General features: G+C 38.9%; 1 protein-coding gene across 41 annotated transcripts in view; it reads right to left on the reverse strand.

Moving 5' to 3' along the window:
* Positions 1-21,882, reverse strand: part of dlg2 (discs, large homolog 2 (Drosophila)) — a 186,852-nt gene that overhangs the window by 27,074 nt on the left and 137,896 nt on the right. For 32 of the 41 annotated variants that reach the window (XM_055017123.1, XM_035951106.2, XM_035951104.2 and 29 more), the window contains 6 exons: positions 16,511-16,680; positions 15,871-16,007; positions 13,573-13,717; positions 11,991-12,156; positions 7,478-7,537; positions 3,343-3,498 (listed from right to left, as the gene is read on the reverse strand). In XM_055017123.1, coding sequence (XP_054873098.1) covers positions 3,343-3,498; positions 7,478-7,537; positions 11,991-12,156; positions 13,573-13,717; positions 15,871-16,007; positions 16,511-16,680 — 834 coding nt within the window. The remainder of the gene's footprint in view (positions 1-3,342; positions 3,499-7,477; positions 7,538-11,990; positions 12,157-13,572; positions 13,718-15,870; positions 16,008-16,510; positions 16,681-21,882) is intronic. The other 9 variants (XM_055017140.1, XM_055017139.1, XM_055017137.1 and 6 more) reach the window with 5 other exon arrangements.

The following is a 21,882-nucleotide window of genomic DNA, read 5'->3' on the forward strand; positions in this document are numbered from 1 at the left end:
TGTACACTGAAGGACACCTGGTCCAGATTGAGGTTTGGTAGCATCTCCAAGGAGGTACAAACTTAAATGTGATAAATTCAAGGTCTGGCCCACCGTGCTTATTATCAAATGGCATCTGACATTTCTAGAAGCAGCAACCTACTACCCTTCATGACCATGCTGTCAAGAATGTAAGTAGCACACTACCATCTGCTGGTGAATACACAAACTCCATCTTGAGAGTTTTTAGAGCTCAACAATACAGCATTTACTTTATTTTCTGAATAATTATGTGACTATGTGTCCTATGTGGTTGACCTACCGCTTTAGTATCCACACAGACAAAGATTTTTATCAATTTAAGATGCACTTTCTGGCTTAAAAAAGAGAATAGCCAGTATTATCTACAAACACATGATTTATTTCAAATAATTTCTTTTTTGTGAACGTACTGTCCCTGTGAATTCAAATCTTGAAAATTTTGCATCCAACAGCAGCATGATTTGCAAACATTTAGGTTTTTACCCTTTTTGCAATCATCTCTTCTCCATTTTCAACCATCACTGCAACCCTGCAAAGATCTATGACACAAACATGTCCATACAGCAATGTAGTTTCACTGCTATAAAGAATCAAGAGACATTTTGTCTTGGTTATGGAGTTAACAGAAAGTTGCTGTGGGGAAGATAAAGAAATACTTCATTTCTAAAACTAATGGCTTCTCATTCATATGTTGCTGTTGTGTTATTATGGCTGCTTTGTTCACACCTAATCAACCCCCTACAGTAAATACATGATTAATGCAACATTAGAAAAATAAATGAGAGGTTACATTAAGTTATTATAACTACATTTGAAAAACAAATTGACTTTGGTGGTTCAACTTAATGTCCTGACATTTTCACAGTCTGAAAACCTCTGTACTGTATCTACATATATGTCTAATGATCAAGATCTACATCTAAAGTTCAGAATCAGGATCAGTTCAAAACATGAAAATGAATCTACAAATGGAGCTGTGTAACCCAACCGTGATGAAGGTGGTGTCCTTAGTTCAACTGGTTTTTATAGAAAGGAAAAAGTTAAACTGAACTCTTGTGTCTCAGTCTTCAGGGGAACACTACAATTAGTTCTGCAATTAGAATTTAAACAGGAGAGCCTTCTCCCTATGCTCATCACGGTATACTAACGTCTCATTTCTAGTCTTCTGACGACTCACCTGCAGCTGAGCTGGTATAATATTCTACAAACTGTCAAAGCAATGGAATTTGGGACTTGACATTTTGCTTTTACTGCCACTAAATGGTCATTTGTAGATTTACAATGCATCCCCTCTGAAACACATTACATGCCAAGTGGTTTGGGGCGAAGGTGGAATGTGAAGAGGCAGCCAGGTAACATCACACAATGAATAAATAGTATGGTGCTATAAAGACGTGACCCACAAGTAGAACAATTGTTCTTGCATACCAAAGACATTACAGTCATTAGAGAATGTGGTTCACCCAGGACAAGGCTTAGCATACAGTTGTGTGGGTCACAGTTGTGCTGACCCATGTGAATTCCTGAAACATGAAAATCTCACTTTTTTGGGAGCACTGATGCCTCAGCAGTAGAGCTTCCGGGTTACTGATCTGAAGGTCATGGTTCAAGCTCTAGCATCGCCATGCTTCCACTGTTGGGCCCATGAATGAGGTTCTTTACCTGATCTGTTTCAGGCGTGTCTTATCATGGCTGATCCTGTTCTAGTTCTAACTGTGAAATCATTTCAGTTCATACACATTCCAGCTATGGAAACAAAGAAAAAAAACGTGTGGTGCTCAAAAATAAATGAAACTTTGGTAGATTGTTTCTTGGCAGTGTTTGGATAAAGAAATAAGACTACTTTGGCTTTTTTTTTAAAATTGACTTACATTTTGAGAGTTAGATTCCATAACAGCAAACTACAACATGTATGTCTCTTTTGCCATGTGGCAAACTGACATGGACTGATTAACTACACTACAAACAATTCTTGCCGTTAGTACTTACTAGTGCATCTCAGATAATATTGTTTTGGAACTTAATTCAAAAAGGTGCACTTTGATGTATCCTATATTACATTATTTTTCATCACCATCACCTTTTTTTGGTTTCACTTTAATGATTAATGCCTCAAAGCTCACAGAAATCACAAATTCAGCAAAAAGGATTTACAACAAAGGAATATCCAACTTCCAAAAATATGTTCATTTATACACTCAACACTTTGTTAGGGCTCCTTTACCATGAATTACTGTATCAATGCAACATAGCTTGTAGGCGATCAACCTGTGGCACTGCTAAGGTGTTACTGAAGCCCGGTTTGCTTTGACAGGAGGCTTTAGTGCATCTCTATTTTCAGGTCGGATGTTTCTCATCTTACTCTTGACAATATTCCATATGGGGTTCTGTGTGTTTCAGGTCAACTGAGTTGACCATCCAATCTAGCACAGTAATATCATCGTCAAAACCACTTGGTAGTAGATTTGGGAATGTGGGCAGGTAGTACGTCCTAATGGAAAAAGAAATTGGTATCTCCATAAAGCTGATGCAGATGGAAGAATTAAGTGCTCTGAAATCTCCTGGTAGATGCTGTGTTAACTTTGGACTTGATAAAACAAAGTAAAAAAATTTAGGAAATAAAGTATCTGTCTAACACTAAAATCCCCACTCCAAACGTGCATACTATTATTACATCAGTACTGCTGAACCACACGCCCCTCCCAACATATCCACAGCAGTACAGTTACTGCTTGCACTAGTTTACAAAATTACTTGTCAAATATTAGCAGACTGCTCTGTATTCATCTTTGACTGTTTAGACCTGAGAGGACAACTGTCCTACAAGAACAGTGACAGATTTAAGTTGAAAATTATTTCAAAAGGGATGGATAATCCAGCATTACAATACTCAATTATCAAAAGAAACATTTTAAAAGGTTGTTCCTCATCTAATTGAACCCTACAGTTGACTGTAAGCTCAGCTGGGCTTTGCTAAGAGCTCTGCTTGGCTGATAAACTACTCAGTCTGAAATCTGTCAATATAGGCTCCTTCATGATTCAGTGCTTACTGGATCAGAGGAGAGAGAGAGAGAGTGAGAGAGAGAGAGAGAGAGAGAGAGAGAGAGAGAGAGAGAGAGAGAGAGAGAGAGAGAGAGAGAGAGAGAGAGACCAAGAGAGAGATAACTGGAAGGATAGGAAGGAAGACAGGCATGCTGGCTTTAGAAAACAGTACCTAGAATTGCTGGGGCAGCACACAACTAAATGCATTAAACCATCAATACTGTGGAGTGGGACATAGTGGTGGAGTGTATTGGAGGTGGTGATGATGGTGGAAAATACCTGGTGAAGTCCAAGTCGGGAAACAGGCTTAAGTGATAACTAGGGAGGGGGGCAGAGTGGAGGAGGCTTTTGTCAAACTCCACAGGGGAATAGTGTCGGGGGGAGGGCACTTTTTCACATAGTTTGTTCACAGTGCTGTAAACTGGCTCAGGAGGCCTACAGTGGAGTAAGAGACAAGAGCAGAGAAGTTAGTGTTCAGGGGCAGAGGCGAGGATGAATACGACTGGGGTAAACAAAGGTGGCAATATGACGAGATGAGAAGAATGGGAACAATAACAATATGAGCTGTGGCAGAAAGAGGAGGAGAGAGTACTGGTATATGGTATACAGGTTATAGAGGTCTTGCTGATCAAAACATAAAAGTCAGAGCTGTCATGCTTTACTAAAAGAAAAGGCTAACTCATTTCCTGTTACAATTAATATTATATTTCGCACAGCCAGTTTTATCGATATTATAGCTACGACTAACAGTTATTTCACCAAATTACTGATATTTTGATCAAGTAATCAGTAATTAAACGATCAGCTCCGTCAGTCAAAATGTTTAAAGTATTAAATACTCAGGACAATTTTAGGACAAGGTGATGGCTTTTGTTGACTGACTGCCAGTCTAAAAGCAAAAGGTATTCAGATCACGATGCGAAAAAACAGAAAAGCAGAAAACCAGGTGTCAGAAGCTGAACTCAAGGAAAGGGTTCACTTGAAAATGACTTCAGAGAATATCTTGTTATCAAGCCTTTAAGATACACTTTCATCCCTTTTGTCTCCCCATAAGTAGCTTTAAGATTGTTAAAATGATCTCATTTCTCACTGACAGTATCCGCTTGTTCCATGTCTTCATTAAGTCTACATGATGTTGACACATTTGGTGAAAAACTCAAACTTCTATGTACCACTATGTCCTCCTTTGACAACTTATTTTGCACTTGAGCCCCATTTTCTACACCGGCAGTGCATATGCTCACTTTTTTGGATTCATACCAAAAATAATCTATTTTTAAAAAAAAAAAAAACCATGTCATTAAGTGGAAATATTTCAGATGTCTTGTTCATAATTTAAATCGATTGATTTGAGTTTGAATAAGAAGATCTAGAAGATCCCTTGTTGTCCCAATCTTCCTGGGATCTTTCTGCATGGAGTTTGCATGTTCGCCCTGTGCATGCGAGGGTTTTCTCCCGGTACTCTGGCTTCCTCCCACAGTCCAAAAACACACTGAGATTAACTGGTGACTCTAAATTGTCCATAGGTGTGAATGCGAATGTGATTGTCTCTATATGTAGTCCTGTGATAGACTGGTGACCTGTCCAGGGTGTCCCCTGCCTTCACCCTAAGTCAGCTGGAATAGGCTCCAGTCCCCGCTAACCACCAAGCCACTGTGCATCCCTCACCAAAATATATTGTATTAAATATTAAGTTGAACTGAGGGACAATTGTCGTTTAAGAAAACTTGAACTTAACTGTGTTGCAATATGATCTGTAATTAATTAAATGGATTGGAGCAACTCCTGAAAGGATTTTGTTTCTTGCTCTATTTGCTAGACTTGATGATTTTCTGATGTTTTGTGTTCCTAGATGTGTTTACTTTGAGTGACCTTTTTTCATTGTGTAGCGTTAAAAATGGCAGGGTTAGCGTAAAAACACTGATCTTCATGGAGTTTGACTTTGTACTTCAAGTAATTTAAGGTAAACCGCTGCAATTGTTACGAAGAGAAAATCAACTACTAACTAGGACACAACAATAATACACACTATGACAGGACAGCAATACAAAACAAACAACGATGATGCTGCAATGATTCTGCTGACTGATGGATCTGTTGATGGTCAGGTCAACCTGATGACGTGGGTCTTAATAGCAGTGGACAGAGTGGATCCTTGTCTCTTCTTCCAATCACAGATTAACGTGAACTTGAGATGGTAATCAAGAGGAACTCAGGAAGGGCTCAAAGTGTTGCTTTCAGGTATGACTTTTTAAAGGGACTTCAGCATATCATTAAATCAGGAGAGGTTGTGGCACAAACTCTGTCAGGGAGGGCTCCGTCCGTCACAGAGTTATGCTTTTAAGATACTTTGTAGTGATTTTTATAAATGTGCACTTGTACAATATTTTAAGACACCATTTCTATGTGTGTACTTCTGGTAGGCAGATGGTCAGAATGGGACCAAAGGTAAAATAATTGTCTTTCTTTGTCTTGACGTGACCTTGGTGTGGGTATTAGCATTGTCAGAAGAACTGGAATTCTTTTGACGTGTTTGTCAAGATTTCGACTCCCACTTCCTGTGGGGTCAAATACTGGTCATGGTGTTTCTGGTGGTCCTTTGAGCATTTGTACTGCTGCCAGTGACCGGGGATGTGAGCCAGTGGGTGTCCTACTGGTATGCTGAAGTGTGTGCTGGAGAATTCTCAGAAAGTCTACTTTCTGGTGGCCTCCTCCTTGGAACACAAACCTCACACCATCCTGTCAGACATGGAAGAAGTTCTTCTTTAATGTTGCCCATGTGGCGTGGTGTGCATTGGTGTTGTTGCTCTTTTGATCACAATAGACCCTATCTCCAGTCTGAGGATCATAAAGGTCTGAAATTCCAGAGCTACAGAAGGAGAATGAAAATCTGCTCTTCCTTTGTTTTAAAGTCTGATTGGCCTACAACACTTTTTCCATAACTGGTGGGTAAACACGCAAGTGCATCCACATTAGTCAGTCAATGTTTTAAGAATATTCTGTGTAGGGTTTTACAACTAAGCAGGCTTATTGTATAATCCAAATCGTCATCAAAACTTGCAGTTTTGACTGTATAGGTTGCTGCTTGGAGGTTGTTGTTATTTCCTGTAGCAAAGGGGATCTAGGAAACGATAACAGTCTGTGGCCAAAGGCAGGCTTATATCGAGAGTCTAGACGGATGAGTCAGACTATGCAGAGACTTACTTCGGGTTTCAACAAAGTATCGAAATTAATTTCTGTGCACCTTTGTTAATGAGAGATTTCAGTCAGTGTTTTTTAATTGATGAATTTTTAATGACATATCTTTGCACATACACTACCGTTCAAAAGTTTGGGGTCTCCCAGGCAATTTCATGTTTTCCATGAAAACTCACACTTTTATTCATGTGCTAACATATTTGCACAAGGGTTTTCTAATCATCAGTTAGCCTTTCAACACCATTAGCTAACACAATGTAGCATTAGAGCACAAGAGTGATGGTTGCTGGAAATGTTCCTCTGTACCCCTATGGAGATATTCTATTAAAAATCAGCTGTTTCCAGCTAGAATAGTCATTTATCACATTAACAATGTCTATACTGTATTTCTGACTCATTTAATGTTATCTTTATTGAAAAAAATGCTTTTCTTCCAAAAACAATAACATTTCTAAGTGACCCCAAACTTTTGAACGGTAATATATATATTTTGTCATTATGGGTTTTTGAGTGTGGAATAATAACAATGCCATTTCTAACTAAATCTTCACTGTTCATTGCCTTTGATCATTAATGTATGACTGCATACAGTATATTACTTTTGTAAAACCTTGTCCACTAGGGCTGGATGCCAAAATGACAGGCCATAGCTCACCTCATCCATAAATTGAACTGTAATGTTTGCACAACTGATTGAGCTGAATCAGAAGTGTTCACTATATAGAATTTACTGTATATAGGCTATACAAAAATGCAAACATTAGCTGGTATCGTCCACTATAACTCTTTTTCAGTCAAAGATTACGTTGCATATTTTTTCAAATGTTGGAATGTTGCTTCACTAGTGTACTCAGCAGACAGGATGTTTTAGAAACACAAGAACAAATGTTAAACTTATTTACAGAGCATTTTAGAACAAAGAATAATCTACACTATTTGATAAAGCAGAATTGTGGACAGTCAGAATTTATATGTTTTAGACAATATAAAGTATGTCATTCAACAGTACTTCAGAATTTCTTCATGACATTTAGTCAGGAATTTAAAGAATGAAGAGAAAAAAACATGATGAAAAGAGGCTCATGCTGAAAAAAAGGTAATTTCTGTATCAAATGACTTAATGAAAGAAAAACATGCAGTGATGAAAAGGCAAGCACATGCAGTTGGTGACGGTGCACATTAAAAACCACTCATTAAATTTAATCCTTAATCTCACCTCAACTGGAAGTGCTGGGAATCAAACCTGTGTCCCTCCCCATCATCTAGTGAGGGATTTCTAACAGGACAGAAAAAGCACATTTTGACAATCGACCAATAATAACTGCCTCTTACCATTAAAGGCTGCAGCGGTGCTATTGAAGTTAATTTTACACTGTTGATTTTTAACATATTAAGACACAGATCTAAATAACATTCAGACTGTGATACACAGAACAAAAAACCACAACTGAAAACATAAAGCGTCCTTGACGGCACTGAAGTGAATGTCCCATGTCAGGGATTTAAAGAGTCATCAACAACATCAGAGCGTGTTAGCTCATACGCAGCAGGGCTGCATGGAGAGGCAGTGCTAACCTGCTGCAGACAGACTGCGACTTCATATAGTTGGTAAAACATTCAGTGAACCTTCAGTCTGTGCATGTCTGCTGATGCGATTCAAGCGTGTTAACTAGAGCATGTAGTACTATACGTGAGTATGAATAATGCAATGTAGGAATTTATGCATAATGTGTGTGTTTGAGACACTGGTCTGTGTGTGTACGTGCAGTCTTTCGATGCAAGGCTGGTAGTCACACTATTAGACAAGATTAGAGTAGATGGGTGTACTGTGAGTCTTCTCTAGACACCAGCTCATTCATATTCACAAACACGCACGCACGCACGCACGCACGCACGCACGCACACACACACACACACACACACACACACACACACACACACACACACACACACACACACACACACACACACACACACACACACACACACACACACACACACACACACACACACACACACACACACACACACACACAGTGTTGCATGGACTAGACTGGTGATGTCATTGTTTGGCCTGCCTTGAGCATACTGCAGCACAAAACTACTATCACTGCACTTTTGTCCTCATCCTTCTACTCTGACCAACTGTTGTACGTTTGCATCTTGTTCAAACATGAAAACAACTTCACCAAGCAACACTGTACCTCTGGATCTTCTTTTCCTTTCAGCTTTTCCCTTCAGGGTTCACCACAGCGAATTATCTGCTTCCATCTAACCCTATCCTCTGCATCCTCTTCTCTCACACCAACTAACTTCATGTCCTCTTTCACTACATCCATAAACCTCCTATTTGGTCTTCCTCTAGGTCTCCTGCCTGGCACTTCAAAACTCAGCATCCTTCTACCAACACATTCACTGTCCCTCCTCTGTACATGTCCAAACCATCTCAGTCTGGCCTCTCTAGCTTCATCTCCAAAACATCTAACAAGTGCTGTCCCTCTGATGTCCTCATTCCAGATCCTATCCATCCAGGTCACTCCCAAAGAGAACCTCAACATCTTAATTTCTGCTACCTCCAGCCCTGCTTCCTGTCTTTTCCTCACTGCCACTGTCTCTAAACCAGACAACATCGCTGGTCTCACCATCGTTTTCTATACTTTTCCTTTCATTCTTGCTGATACATTTTAATTGCACATTACACTTGACACTTTTCTCCACCTGTTCCAACCTGCTTGCTTCTTCACCTCTCTTCCACACTCTCCAAAGCTCAGCACACAAGATTGATTCGCATATTTGATTTGTCATAGGTTTTACGTTGGATGCCCTTCCTGACACAATCTTCTGCATTTATTCGGGCTTGGGACCGGAACATGGAGGACACTGGCTTGTGCCCCCTTAAGGCTACATTTCTGTACCTCTTAATGACTGTGAATGAAGAAAGGCAGACCTAAGGCTGCCTGGCATCATCATAGTAACATCCACACTTGATGACACTCTACAGCACTTGTCTGATTTAAATATTTCAATAAATAAATGTCATTTAAGTCTAAAGTAAGAGATGATTTGGGAGGGTTACTACCAACGAAAGTATGAGCTTGAATGACAAAATGAAGTCACTTTATCTGTAAGTGAACACTGCAGGGTTGAAGCTCAGAACATGTAAGAGGTCAGGGATCAGAAATGCCCCTGCCCCCCTCCCTAGTTATCACTCATACTGAGTGTGAATACTAAGCCACTAGTGAGATGCAGACGCCAGAGAGATCTGGGAAGTTGGCTTAGTTTGTCTTGCTGAATCATTCATTCTGCAATGAGCTGAGAAGATCAGAAGAAAATGCAGTGACCTTGTAAGGACCCATATAGGGCCCATTTAGAATCTGGAAGAGGACTGGAGCACTGGCCTGTGGGTGTGCAGTTCAGCTCTCCTTTTTTAAATTAATTACCAATTGAATTAGATCAGATCAAATCCTTGAAACAACAACATTCTGAATTTCTTTTCAAACTAAAGAGCCAAACTAATACCACACAGCTGTCTGAATATTAGCGCCAAAGAAAAAAAAAAGTGCACGCTCCTGTTTTAAAGGACAGCTCTGGAGAACTGTATCCAAACTATAGTGCAGTGAAGTAGCTGTAGGCAGCTATTCTGCTAAAAAAAAACAAAAAAAAACAACATTTCAAATGTTATTTAGCAGATAAAACAACCAAAGACAACATGGTGAGTTTCACACAAATTTGTCATGCATTATTTAATATCTAGGCTTTATACCTTATAACAACCGCTGACATATTTGCATAATATTATGCCATTATCAACTCCTAAACTGATTTCTAAAAATTACAAGACTTCAAACACCATCAGTCACTTTCCATCAAGGTTCATTTGCCTTCCCTTTAGTGGCATTGGTCCATGAGAACTACATCCATGCTTGGATGAGTAGGAGCAAATGAGCAATGAATTCATTTGGATCGTTCTAATAAATTCTCTACTCTTCCATCATCCAAATAATAATAGTTACGTTTTGACATTTAGAATTTAGCGTATCAAATTAGGACTATTTTTTGACTTTTAACATCTGGAGTGACAAAAGCTAATGGAGAAGCATCATCAGTTATTACAGAAAATGAAGGCCCGCTTAGCTTTGTTGTTTCCACACTGTTTGTTCTAACTGTATGCACAGAACACAGTCCTTCACTTTAGGTCAACATGATAATCTCAAAGGCTATTAGGGATGCACCTTGGTTAAGAGCAGCTAGTAAACCTCTTAACTCCAAAGAGAATAAAGGACTAATCCTTCAATCAACACAGCCTAACACAGGGGTCTATTTGCTATCCTCTAACATGAACTTTTGATATCACTCTGCTACAATTGTCCCCAGCTAGTCTTTATTCTGCAAGTTGAATATGACAACACCATGTAATTCCTGTCATAGCATGCAGCTAAGGATGTAACCTAACAGAGAACTATCACCACTAACCACCACTTTTTCTTGTTGTCCTTAAACCTGCTTCAGTCTGTGACATAAAACCAGTGAACTGATCGGCTGAGGCTGCTACTCAGACTAAACCTTACATTTGACAAGCAGTAGGGAAACATCCACCTCACTAAAGCTTTACTCTTATATGTGAGTGGATAGCAATTTTAAACCATTTGGGTCTGAGCCTTATGGCCGTTTGCTTTGGGATTAAATATGAGGACAACTGAAGTGTGGAGCTGCTAATGTCCACACTGGGAGCAGCTATCAGAGAGAACTAAATGAAAACCTCCAATAGCTCAAAAAAAAAGAGGGAAAGGAGAAAAGACAGAGAAAGAAAACACAGCAGTCTGCCAGAAAATTATCTGGAACGTTGAGAGCTCATGTATGTTTAAAGGCCATGTTTAAATTCCTCTGTCCCTTTGGAACCATGAGGGTTCAGATGTTTTTGGATCGGCTTGACTTTGACTGATGTGGAAAGCTACAATTCGTACTTTTTGCAAAATCTGCACCACTTTCGTAAAAACAGTAGCTGTAGTAGTGCAGCTATTTCATCTGCAGTTTATTTTTATAGAAGGTTGCCTCTGTTGTGCTTGACTGTGAAGTGTGAACCAACCAAAAGCTGTAGTTGTTTGCTAGTGTATATCAAACTAATCAGTAAACTTTCTCATCATTTGATATTCAGAGAAGCATACTGTGCGGTCGATATGACCCAATAATGTTACCTCAATGTGGCTCCGGGTGATTTGATTAATTATTCTGCATGTGTTCTTCTCACACAAAAACAAAAAAGAAATTACACAAAGACACATTCAGCAGCCACCACAACATAAATACAGGACTACAACAGACATGGGATTTTCAAACTGCTGTTTCTGGAGACCCTTTCTATTTTTGAAATATTTATGTCCTGAAATGTGACCAGAAGGTCACAGCTCTGTGTGGAGGATCAAGGTACTAACTGTTTAGAGGTCATCTTTGAAACTCACTGCAGTGAAAACTGGACACGCTTAGTTTTTTGCATGGCATTACAAAAAACAAGCAATCCATCAATGAAGGTGATCAGACTTAGCAAAACTTAACAACTCAACAATAAATAGATCTTTTCAAATTGCATCGTAATTCCCAATGGAGTTTTGATAGCATTTTGAATTGCCACACAAACACAAATGAACTGGGACAAAGGGACAAAGGAAGAGCAAACTGGACAAAGCCTATACCTGGAGTTCTAGCAGTCTGGTAGGAAAGGAGGTAATTACCGTAGGAAGGAAAAACCATCCAACCTGTTTATATCTTCTTCCCCCAGTAAGTGCTTAGGAAGGGGGGAATAACTCCCGGGGGAGATAGGGGGTAGACTCGACTTGTACTCCAGATTGCCACTGTTGATAGGGGAAGAGATATGATTTTCCATGGCAGGAGAGAAAGCTGCAGAGGAAGAGTGAAAGAGAGTTTAAAAAGAGATACCAGATCTACTTTCAAAATACAGTGATTTGAGGTAGAAAAAAAAAACTGACTGATGTACAATTCTTTTGAAGGAGACAAAAATTTTAAACATACTGTGCAACCAAAAGGCCCAAATTAGCAGGTTCTGTTTAAAGTAAAAACATTAGTGCATGCAATGAACTGCTTTTACAATATAAAATTTTATTTCAAATCAGAGAGAAACACATTTGAATTTAATATGTTCACAGGAAAATTTGCAACAAACCCCCAGGTTCAATTAAAGAGGACAAGAGTAGTGAACTATGGTCCAATTCTGCAGTTCTGATAAGCCTTTTGACTTCATTTACGTCATTCTTTTGGTGTAACAGTACAAGTAGTAAATTGATCAGTCTCATTGTGTTAATCAACCCTATTGTAGCAGCTGCAGGTAGCTGGTTTCACTGACAGAGCTCTGATAAATCCACCAAACAGCAGACAGACACAAAAACACTAGCTGATGAAGAAAGTCAAGCATGTAGCAGCTGCAGAACCAAATATTTTTCTTGGGAGCTGCATGAGACCAAACCTGAGTTAAAGGAAACGTGATTTACAACTATCAGGTGGGGAGAAACACTACCTTAAATTAATGAGTTTGTGATGTAAATCTATAATTTATTTATTTATGGGTACCTGTGTCTGTAAGACAAAAAAGTAATGGAATGTTAGCTGATGTACACTACCATTCAAAAGTTTGGGGTCATTAAGAAATGTCCTTATTTATGAATGAAAAGCATTTTTTTTCAATGAAGATAACATTAAATTAATCAGAAATACAGTCCAGACATTGTTAATGTGGTAAAAGACTATTTTATCTGGAAACGGATGATTTTTAATGGAATATCAACATAGGGGTACAGAGGAACATTTCCAGCAACCATCACTCCTGTGTTCTAATGCTACATTGTGTTAGCTAATGGTGTTGAAATGTTAATTGAGGATTAGAAAACCCTTGTGCAATTATGTTAGCACATGAATAAAAGTTTGAGTTTTCATGGAAAATATGAAATTGCCTTGGTGACCACAAACTTTTGAACAGTAGTGTATGTACAATGTTAATATATAAATGAATAGATCAAGCATATATCAACACACACAACCTACCTATCATACATAAATGAATTAAAGCAGCTATACCTTGTAAATGTTTGAGGTCTTTGTGAGAAATGTGTTGATTCAAAGTGAAACTCTAAGATATGGCCTTAATGCTAACAAATATTATGCGTCATAAAAAAAGAAGTGATACACCCAACAGACTAACAACTTCTACATTTACTGAATAACGCTCACTACAGTCTGGTTCAGTATTTCTTATGGCAGCCAACTTACTAATCCATTCAAAAACAAGATGCAGAGACTTACAGTGTGTGATATCAGGAGGCCCATAGGGATCTGATAGGTAGACACTGGACGGCTTTCCCACTTTTAGGTAGACTATGTCCAACGTGTTCTTCAAAATGGCCACAGCCTCTTCATGAGAAACTTCCTCCAGACTGTAGTTGTTTACCTATGCAGACACAGATATCGTCCAACAGTTTTAGAAGCTGTCTCGTGTTTTCTTACGGCTCAGTTTAGATGAGTCAAAGCCTGTTCCCTGCCTCCAGGAGACTGGATTGTAACAGATGGTCTTCGGGTGAGAACATGCCAGTAGGAAGGTAATTAAATTAAGTGCTCATTAAGCATGAGAACGCGCTTCTCAAAAGAGACCTGCGCTTATATTGAACCAATAGCTTGCTGCTTTGTTGCTTTCATGGTGTGTGCCAGACACTCATTTCATGACTTAATTATCATTTAGATTGAAGACGTAGGAAAATGATGTCAGCTGCAAGCATACAGCCTGGTTAATGCACTGTAGGGTGATTTACTATACAGTGTTTACCCAGATTCATGGAATTACCAATAGTCTTTTAGAATTCTGGCTGCATAATAGTGATCATTGTTTCATCATGATAAAAACATTATAGAAAAGATTAATACACTTTATCAGTAGAAAGATAATCTTCAAAGAGTATAATTTATTCTGCTTACTTGACATTATAATTGAGGTTTCAGTTTTTGTGGTTACTGAGATTATTGCCAATATTTTACCATTCAATACAGTGCCGTACAAAAGTATTTGCCCCCCTACAAAAATCTGCTATTTTTGCAGATTTCTCACACTTAAATGTTCCAGATTAATGAACAAATATTTATATTTATTGAATATTATACAGCGATAACCCACAAAACACAAAATGCAGTGTTTAAATTATGGTTTATTGAAGAATTACTGAAAACCTATGTCACCCCTGTCAAAAAGTAATTTACATCACCATGGAGGAATTTTGACCCACTCTTCTCTGCAGAATAGTTGTAATTCGGTCACATTAGATGGTTTTCAACACAATCTGTCCTTTTAAGGTCTTGTCACAGCAACTCAATTAGATTCGAGTCCAGACTTGGCTACTCCAAAACCTTAATTATGTTCTTTTTGAGCCACTCAGAGGTGGACTTGGTTGTGTGCTTTGGGTCTTTATCATGCTGCAGAACCCATTTGTACTGAGCTTTAGGTCATGAACTGATGGTGATTATTCTCCAGGAGGATTTTCTAATAGAGAGCAGAATTCACGATTCCATCAGTTATGACAAGTCATCCAGGTCTCGTTTCAAGCAAAGCAGAACCAAACCATCACGCTACCACCATCACGTTTCACTGTTGGTATCATGTTCTTCTTGTGGAATGCAGTATTAGCTTCACACCAGATGTAACAGGACCCATGTCTTCCAAAAAGTTCCACTTTTGACTCATAGGTCCACAGGATGTTATCCCAAAAGTCTTGGGGCTCATCTAGATATTGTTTTGAAAATCCCAAATGAACTTTTATGTTCTTTGTGGTCAGTAGTGGTTTACACCTTGCAACTCTCCCGTGGATGCCATTTTCGCCCAGTGTCTTCCTTATTGTAGAATCATGTAGATGGACCTTAACTGAGGTCAGTAATGTCTCCAGATCTTTTGATGTTTGTCTGGGTTCTTTTGTGACCTCCTGGATTAGATATTGATGCGTTCTTGGAGAAATGTTGGTAGCTGGGCTACTCCTGGAAAGGTTCATCACTGTTCCATGTTTCCTCCATTTGTATATAATGTCTCTCACTGTTGTTCTCTGGAGTCCCAGAGACTTAGGAACAGCTTTGTAGCCCTTTCCAGACTGACAAATGTTAATGATTTTGTTTGCCATCGGGTCTCTTTAGAACGTGGCATCATGTGCTGCTTTTTGAGACCCTTTAGTTAATGCACAATGCCAGACAAGTTCTATTTAGTGATGTTTAGATTCAACAAGCCTGGCAGTAATCATATATGGGTGTGGATGGCAAAACTGAACCCAATTTTTTACATAAACAAGATGAGCTGAACAACATTTTCCCTTCAAAAAATAAAACTGTCATCTAAAAACTGCATTTTGTGATTTCCTGGGTTATCTTTGTCTTACATTAACATTTGTGTGATAACATTTGTTTGATGATCTGAAACATTTAAGTGTAACAAACATGCAAAAACTGAAGATTTCTGTAGGGGGGCAAACACTTTTGCGCGTCACTGTAGATGCATCCACAGAAAACACACAGGCATGTTAACATGTGGGACTTGTATGTGACATTGTTTCCAGTATTCTGGTTGCTCACCATTAATAATCTGTCTCCAACTTGTAGCTGGCCATCCTTCTGTGCTGCTCCACCATCAATAATTTTGGTAACATATATGCTGTTGTCACCAGGGATGTGCTGGTTTCCAACTCCACCTGCAATACTGAAGCCAAGTCCTGTGTGTGCATGGTTGCGTGAATGAAAGTAGCTGGTTAGTATCAGTATATAATGCGATGATGCATATCATGATATACAGCATGCATTTTTTTATATATATTGTAAAGACACTGTAAATTTAAATCTAGTCACTAAAAGTAAGTATGAGCAAAATATTATATATACATTTGGAAATTTTCTGGGCTGTTTTTTTTTTAGTGGATGAGCTCTTCAACAAACTCAAGAGCTAGGGTCTATAAACCTCCCACACACATAACTAAAGAAAAGAACTGTCTCCCAATGCAACATTATGCCTCTACATATTGGGGTATAGGTCGGTTAAAATGGCTTGAATGGTTAAAAATATAACTCAGTTAAAATGAAGAAAATGAGTGACTCTAATATAATATTACCATACACTACATATTCAGCCTTATGTGCGACAAAAACTATTACTTGTTAGTGACAATGTGTACATGACAGTATATCTTGACAGCAATACAGTGATTGCATCTGAGCCCACCTTTTGGTCCTTTTATGAGCTTAATCTCAATGATGGTCTCTAGCATTGGCCTCCGGCGCCGCACGTACAAACGGACAATAGAACCTGCAACCTTCAGGGCTTCTACGGCCTTACTGTGAGAGACTTCAGACACGTCTGAATCATTTACGCGCAGGATGCAGTCATTTACCCTGGAAGAGAAATAATAATGATAAGGACACAATCGTAAACAAAAGTTTTCACATGTATGTAACTCTTCTGTAAATCTTCTTCTGGGATTATATGTGTTAATGATGCAGAAAGTTGCATTGATCCAATTTTCTTAGCCTCTTAACCACTTGGAAGTGATTGCGATTGACTACAGCCGCTGACTCCTCTGAGCAAATTTAAATAGGGTCCATTTGATGGACTCATTGGACTCATCCACAAATACAACAGTAGGAAAGTCCGAGGAGCTCAGCAAAGATCTGAAAAAGCAAACTGATCACTTGAACAAGTCAGAAAAGTCCCTTGGAGTCACTTTAAAGCAGCTGCAGATCCCAAAACCATCTGTGTAAATAATTGTCAGTGAGTAGAAAGTGCATGGCACAGTTGTGTCACTGCCACGATCTGGAAAAAAAAACATGAGTTATCACCTGCTGCTGAGAGACAATGGGTCAGGATGATCAAGAGACAGCCAAGAATCACCAAAAAGCAGATCTGCAATGAATTAGAAGCTGCTGGGACAAAGGTGTCAGTGTCCACAGTCAAGCGTCTCATTTCCTTTAGAAGCAGCGCCCTGACACTCAGCTGAAGTTTGCTGTTAATCACATGGACAAAGAAAAGGAATACTGGATATGAAACAAAAGTTGAGCTATTTGACCACAATGACCAAAACATGTTTGGAAGGAAGAAGGTGACATTCTTAACACTAAGAACACCAAAGCTACCATCAAGAACAGTGGTGGTAGTATTATGCTATGGAGCTATTTTGGTACCAGTGGAACTGATGCTTTACATAAAGTAAATGGAATAATGAAGGAAGATTACTTTTACATTCTTCAGGAAGAAACAAGTCTGTGTCAGAAAGCCAACAAATCTGGCTGAACTGCACCAACTCTATAAAGAGCAGTGGTCAAAGACACAACCAGAAGTTTGCCAGAAGATTGCGGAAGGCTACAAAAAGAGCATACTTGAGGTGCAAAAGGCCAAGGGACATTTAAGCAAATATTAGAATTTGAATTAGAATGGCTTTATTGTCATCATACATGGCATGACGAAAATATAAATAGCTTCCACTATTTATATCTTTGTTATATATATTATATATTTACCATTGCTGTATTTATATTTTTGACCCAGCAGATCATATTTAATTTTTTATTTTTTTTTTGGGGGGGGGGGGGGGGGGGGGGGGGGCTTTTTTGGCCTTTATAATATAGAACAGTGGAGAGACAGACAGGAAATAGAGCAGAAATAGAAATAGAGCAGAGAGAAGGCAGGGGAAGGCCATGCAGCAAATATTCGTGGGTCTCAAACCCATAACCGTTCTGTCAGGGACTATAGGCCCTATTCATTTGGCGTCCATTCAACCAGTTGAGCTGCCAGGGTGCCCTCTTTGATACTGAACCTTATGCTTTGCATAAGCAAAAACTTGTGTCAAGACACACAGCTCCCTGTAGAGATGCAAACATGCTTGAAGACACAGTTGACTGTGTATGTTTGTTTATAGACTTTATTCACTTACAGTGATGACACATATGCGTTTACATGGATTTTTGCAGATTATGCTGAGCAACATGTACATGTGTCATGTATATGTATGTCTGTGATGTGTGACAGAGAGCCAGAGTAGACTAGGACCGGGTGTATGTGGGCGCAAGTGTGTAAAAATCAGAGTCAGCGAGCAGCTCAGTTTGACTTCCCCTGGGGTGTTGACCAAAACATCCATGTCCTGTCACTCAAGGACACTGTTACTACTACTACAAATCTGCCCGCTACACATTTAGGTCACGTGATTTGGTACCCATACAGAACGTATGCATGCATAACACATGCCTGTGCTCAGAGAAAGGTCATTTTTTTTATTAATGATTTCATCCGTCGGAAATTATACAAAGACTGAGCAGCCTCGGCGGAGTGCTTTTCTTGTTATTATTATTGATTTATTGATGTTGTTGTGATACATATTTTTGAGGGTCTAGAGATTTTAAAAAATGTAGGAAACTTTGTATTTACTTTGTATTTTTTCATGATTATTTAGCATGTTTCAGATAAACTGGCTCCACTGTTCCCCTTCCAGAACTTCAGCTCGCAACTTAGGGTTCAGACCTTAAACAGCCTAGAAACGTGTTTGGGGTCATTATCTTGTTGAAAATAAATGATGGTCACAGTAAGCGCAAACCAGATGGGATGGCATGACCCTGCAGAATGCTGTGGTAGCCATGCTGGTTCAGTGTGCCTTCAGTTTTGAATAAATCACCACCAGTGTCACCAGCAAAGCACCCCTACACCATCATACCTCCTTCTCCATGCTTCACAGTGGGAACCATGTTAACACGTGGGACTTGTATGTGGCAACCATGTATTTGTTCACCTTTTCTGCGTCGCACAAAGACATGGCGGGTGGAACCAAAGATCTCAAATTTGGACTCATCAGACCAAAGCACAGACTTACATTGGTCTAATATCCATTCCTTGTGTTTCTTGGCCCAAACAATTCTCTTCTTGATATTTCAGTACTGGTTTCTTAGCAGCAATTCGACTATGAAGGCCTGAGTCATGCAGTCTCCTATGAACAGTTAATGTAGAGATATGTTTGCTACTAGAACTCTGTGAAGATGTGTGAATGTGGGCTGTAATCTGAGGTGCTGCTAATTTGTGGTTTCTGAGGCTGGTAACTCTAATGAACTTATCCTCTGCAGCAGAGGTGACTCTTGGTCTTCCTTTCCTGGTGCATGATGAGCTTTATCATAGAGTTTGATGGCTGTCACGACTGCACTTGAGAGCACCTTCAAAGTTCTTGAAATTTATGTTGTAAGACCTTTATAATGGCAAATATAGAAGCATCCCAATTTGCATTAAACGCTGTTGCTATGGTGACACAATATCAGCTGTATTTCAGAGACTCAAAATACAAGTGGGGTTGGTCAAGGGTGTACTAAAATAGCTTCAGTGCAGTAGTATACAGCACCTACAATGCATCATTATTTTGTGTAAAGGTAACATAACACCACAGAACGTAACAGACCAGCCATACATAATTAAAAATTACACTTTGTGAGAAAACCTAAAATAAATGTAAAGATAAAGAGATAATTTGTATCATGCATGTTTACAGAAATCTTTTAGAAAAAATGGTGGGGTCAGTGTGGGTTTAGTTCCTGCTACATCAACTCGTTTTCCTTTTTAAAACATCCGTAAGAAACATCTGAATGCTCCAAGCAGTCCCCGAAGCCAAGATGGTACATTAAATATGCTTAGTGCTCTGCTACAGTGTCCCAGAATAGCAACAGGAAGTAGTCTGACTTCTATAACATTATAACAAACCAAATCCCCATCGGGCCTTCTTCCTCACAGAGATTAGACTCCCTCTCCATCTATAATGTATAATGTTTCACTGTCCACCTTGGAGTGGGTGACCATCAATTAGGTTAAGAGCAATTCATGCCTGGTCTGGGTGTTGTGACCTGATTGAGTTTACATTACGCCTCTCTGTATCATCTGTGATATCAGCTAAGCATAGAAGGTGGCTTCAATGAAAATCAGCATCATCCAAAATATCCATCACTGCTTCTTAAAAATGTGGTGAGAGTGAGAGAGTTTATGTTTTAGACTAAACTAGCCAAGATCGTGAGTAGCAAATGCAATGTTATTGCAGTGTTTTTCCTTCTTTTACCTCAGCTGAGTACTAAATGAGCTCAAATGCGTCCTTGCTTCCTTGATTGTTTACTGTAGCAAAGGCTCTCATAGACTTTATGAGCACCAGTTCTGTTCATTTCATAAGATGGGGTTGAGCCCTTCAGCAATACAGACAATTGTTTTAGAGTGTAGACTCAGTAATAGCTGACACTGCAGAGCTCTGATGGTTAACTCTTGTGGGCTGGAATAAGCACAATGTGCGGATTGATAACATTACATCTATGCAGATGTTATATCTGACAAAGTTTAAGAAATCACACCTCATAGCTTTAATTTTATCAGTAATTAATGCTATCATGTGTCATGAAAGACAGATACCATGACAGAAAGGTATACATACATACCACCACTTATATGTACAGGTGCTCAAACAGATGATTTTACATTTACAAAAGCAGACCTTACAAACTATTGTTGCATGTTATACAGATTTTAGAAAATCATTGCAATACGTTGCTGGTTAAAATCCTAGAATCCTTTTTATTAGTATCAATACTTTAATTTACCAGCAGTCTTTGCTAAGAGCAACATTTCTGATCATAATATTTATGCGTAACAGGCGAGTGTTTGCAGCGTTGCTTCCCAGCAGTTGAAGTGGGCGAAACAACGGCTTTTTTACTCTTCGTCAGCTTTCACAGTGCAAAAGAAGGACTACAAATTACAGACTGTATAAGAAAGATGACAAAGCTACTGCAACGTCACTTGTTGGTTCTGGATTGAGAAAGTTAAACTAGGAGTTTGCTACTTCCTAGTCACCCATCTTGTATTCTTTGGAGCTACAAGACCCCATTTTTGTGAAAGAGGGCAGAGCTGGAGAGCAACGACCAACTGACTGAGAGTCTGCCCGCCTACATTTAACAGCTGCTGCTAACAACCATAAGTCGAGGTAAACTCTATACGTAATTAGACGTAATTGTTAAAGTCTGTAGCGATTCAACCAAATAACTTTTAAGTTCACTGTCAAACCCCACAAAGGTTAAGTGTTTTTACATAAAGCCTGCTTATATTTCACAGCACAAAACTTAAATTCCCACTATAACAAAAATAAGAAAAAGAACTAAACTTTTCAACTTTCCATTTATTACAACAAACTAGGTCAAAGAACAAAGGAAGTCCACTTGTGGTTTCCTAATTACCTTTGCAATTCAGTTCAAAAAATCTACTCAAATAATCCACTTTGGGCTTTTTCAGTAATCCAATAAAAAAAAAAAATCAAAACAAGAAAGTTCTTTTAATACTGTTCATTCACCTCAAACCAAATAAATCAACAAAGCAGAGAATAGACTCCTGGTTAGTATCCCACTATGTCACCAACATTGTCTCCGACTGTTGTGTCACCAGTTCTTTTATTAAGTTAGTTTTTAAACTGTCTGACTTTATTGGCATCATGCTGCAGCCACTTGAGTATTTTTTTTTTTTCATTTTTTTTTTTTTGGTGACATGCAAGTTTATTTCTCATCTCAGATCAGACTTCTGTAGTTATTTGTGTTAAA

Source organism: Amphiprion ocellaris, chromosome 14 (assembly GCF_022539595.1).
Source record: "Amphiprion ocellaris isolate individual 3 ecotype Okinawa chromosome 14, ASM2253959v1, whole genome shotgun sequence".
NCBI classification, from domain to species: domain Eukaryota; kingdom Metazoa; phylum Chordata; class Actinopteri; family Pomacentridae; genus Amphiprion; species Amphiprion ocellaris.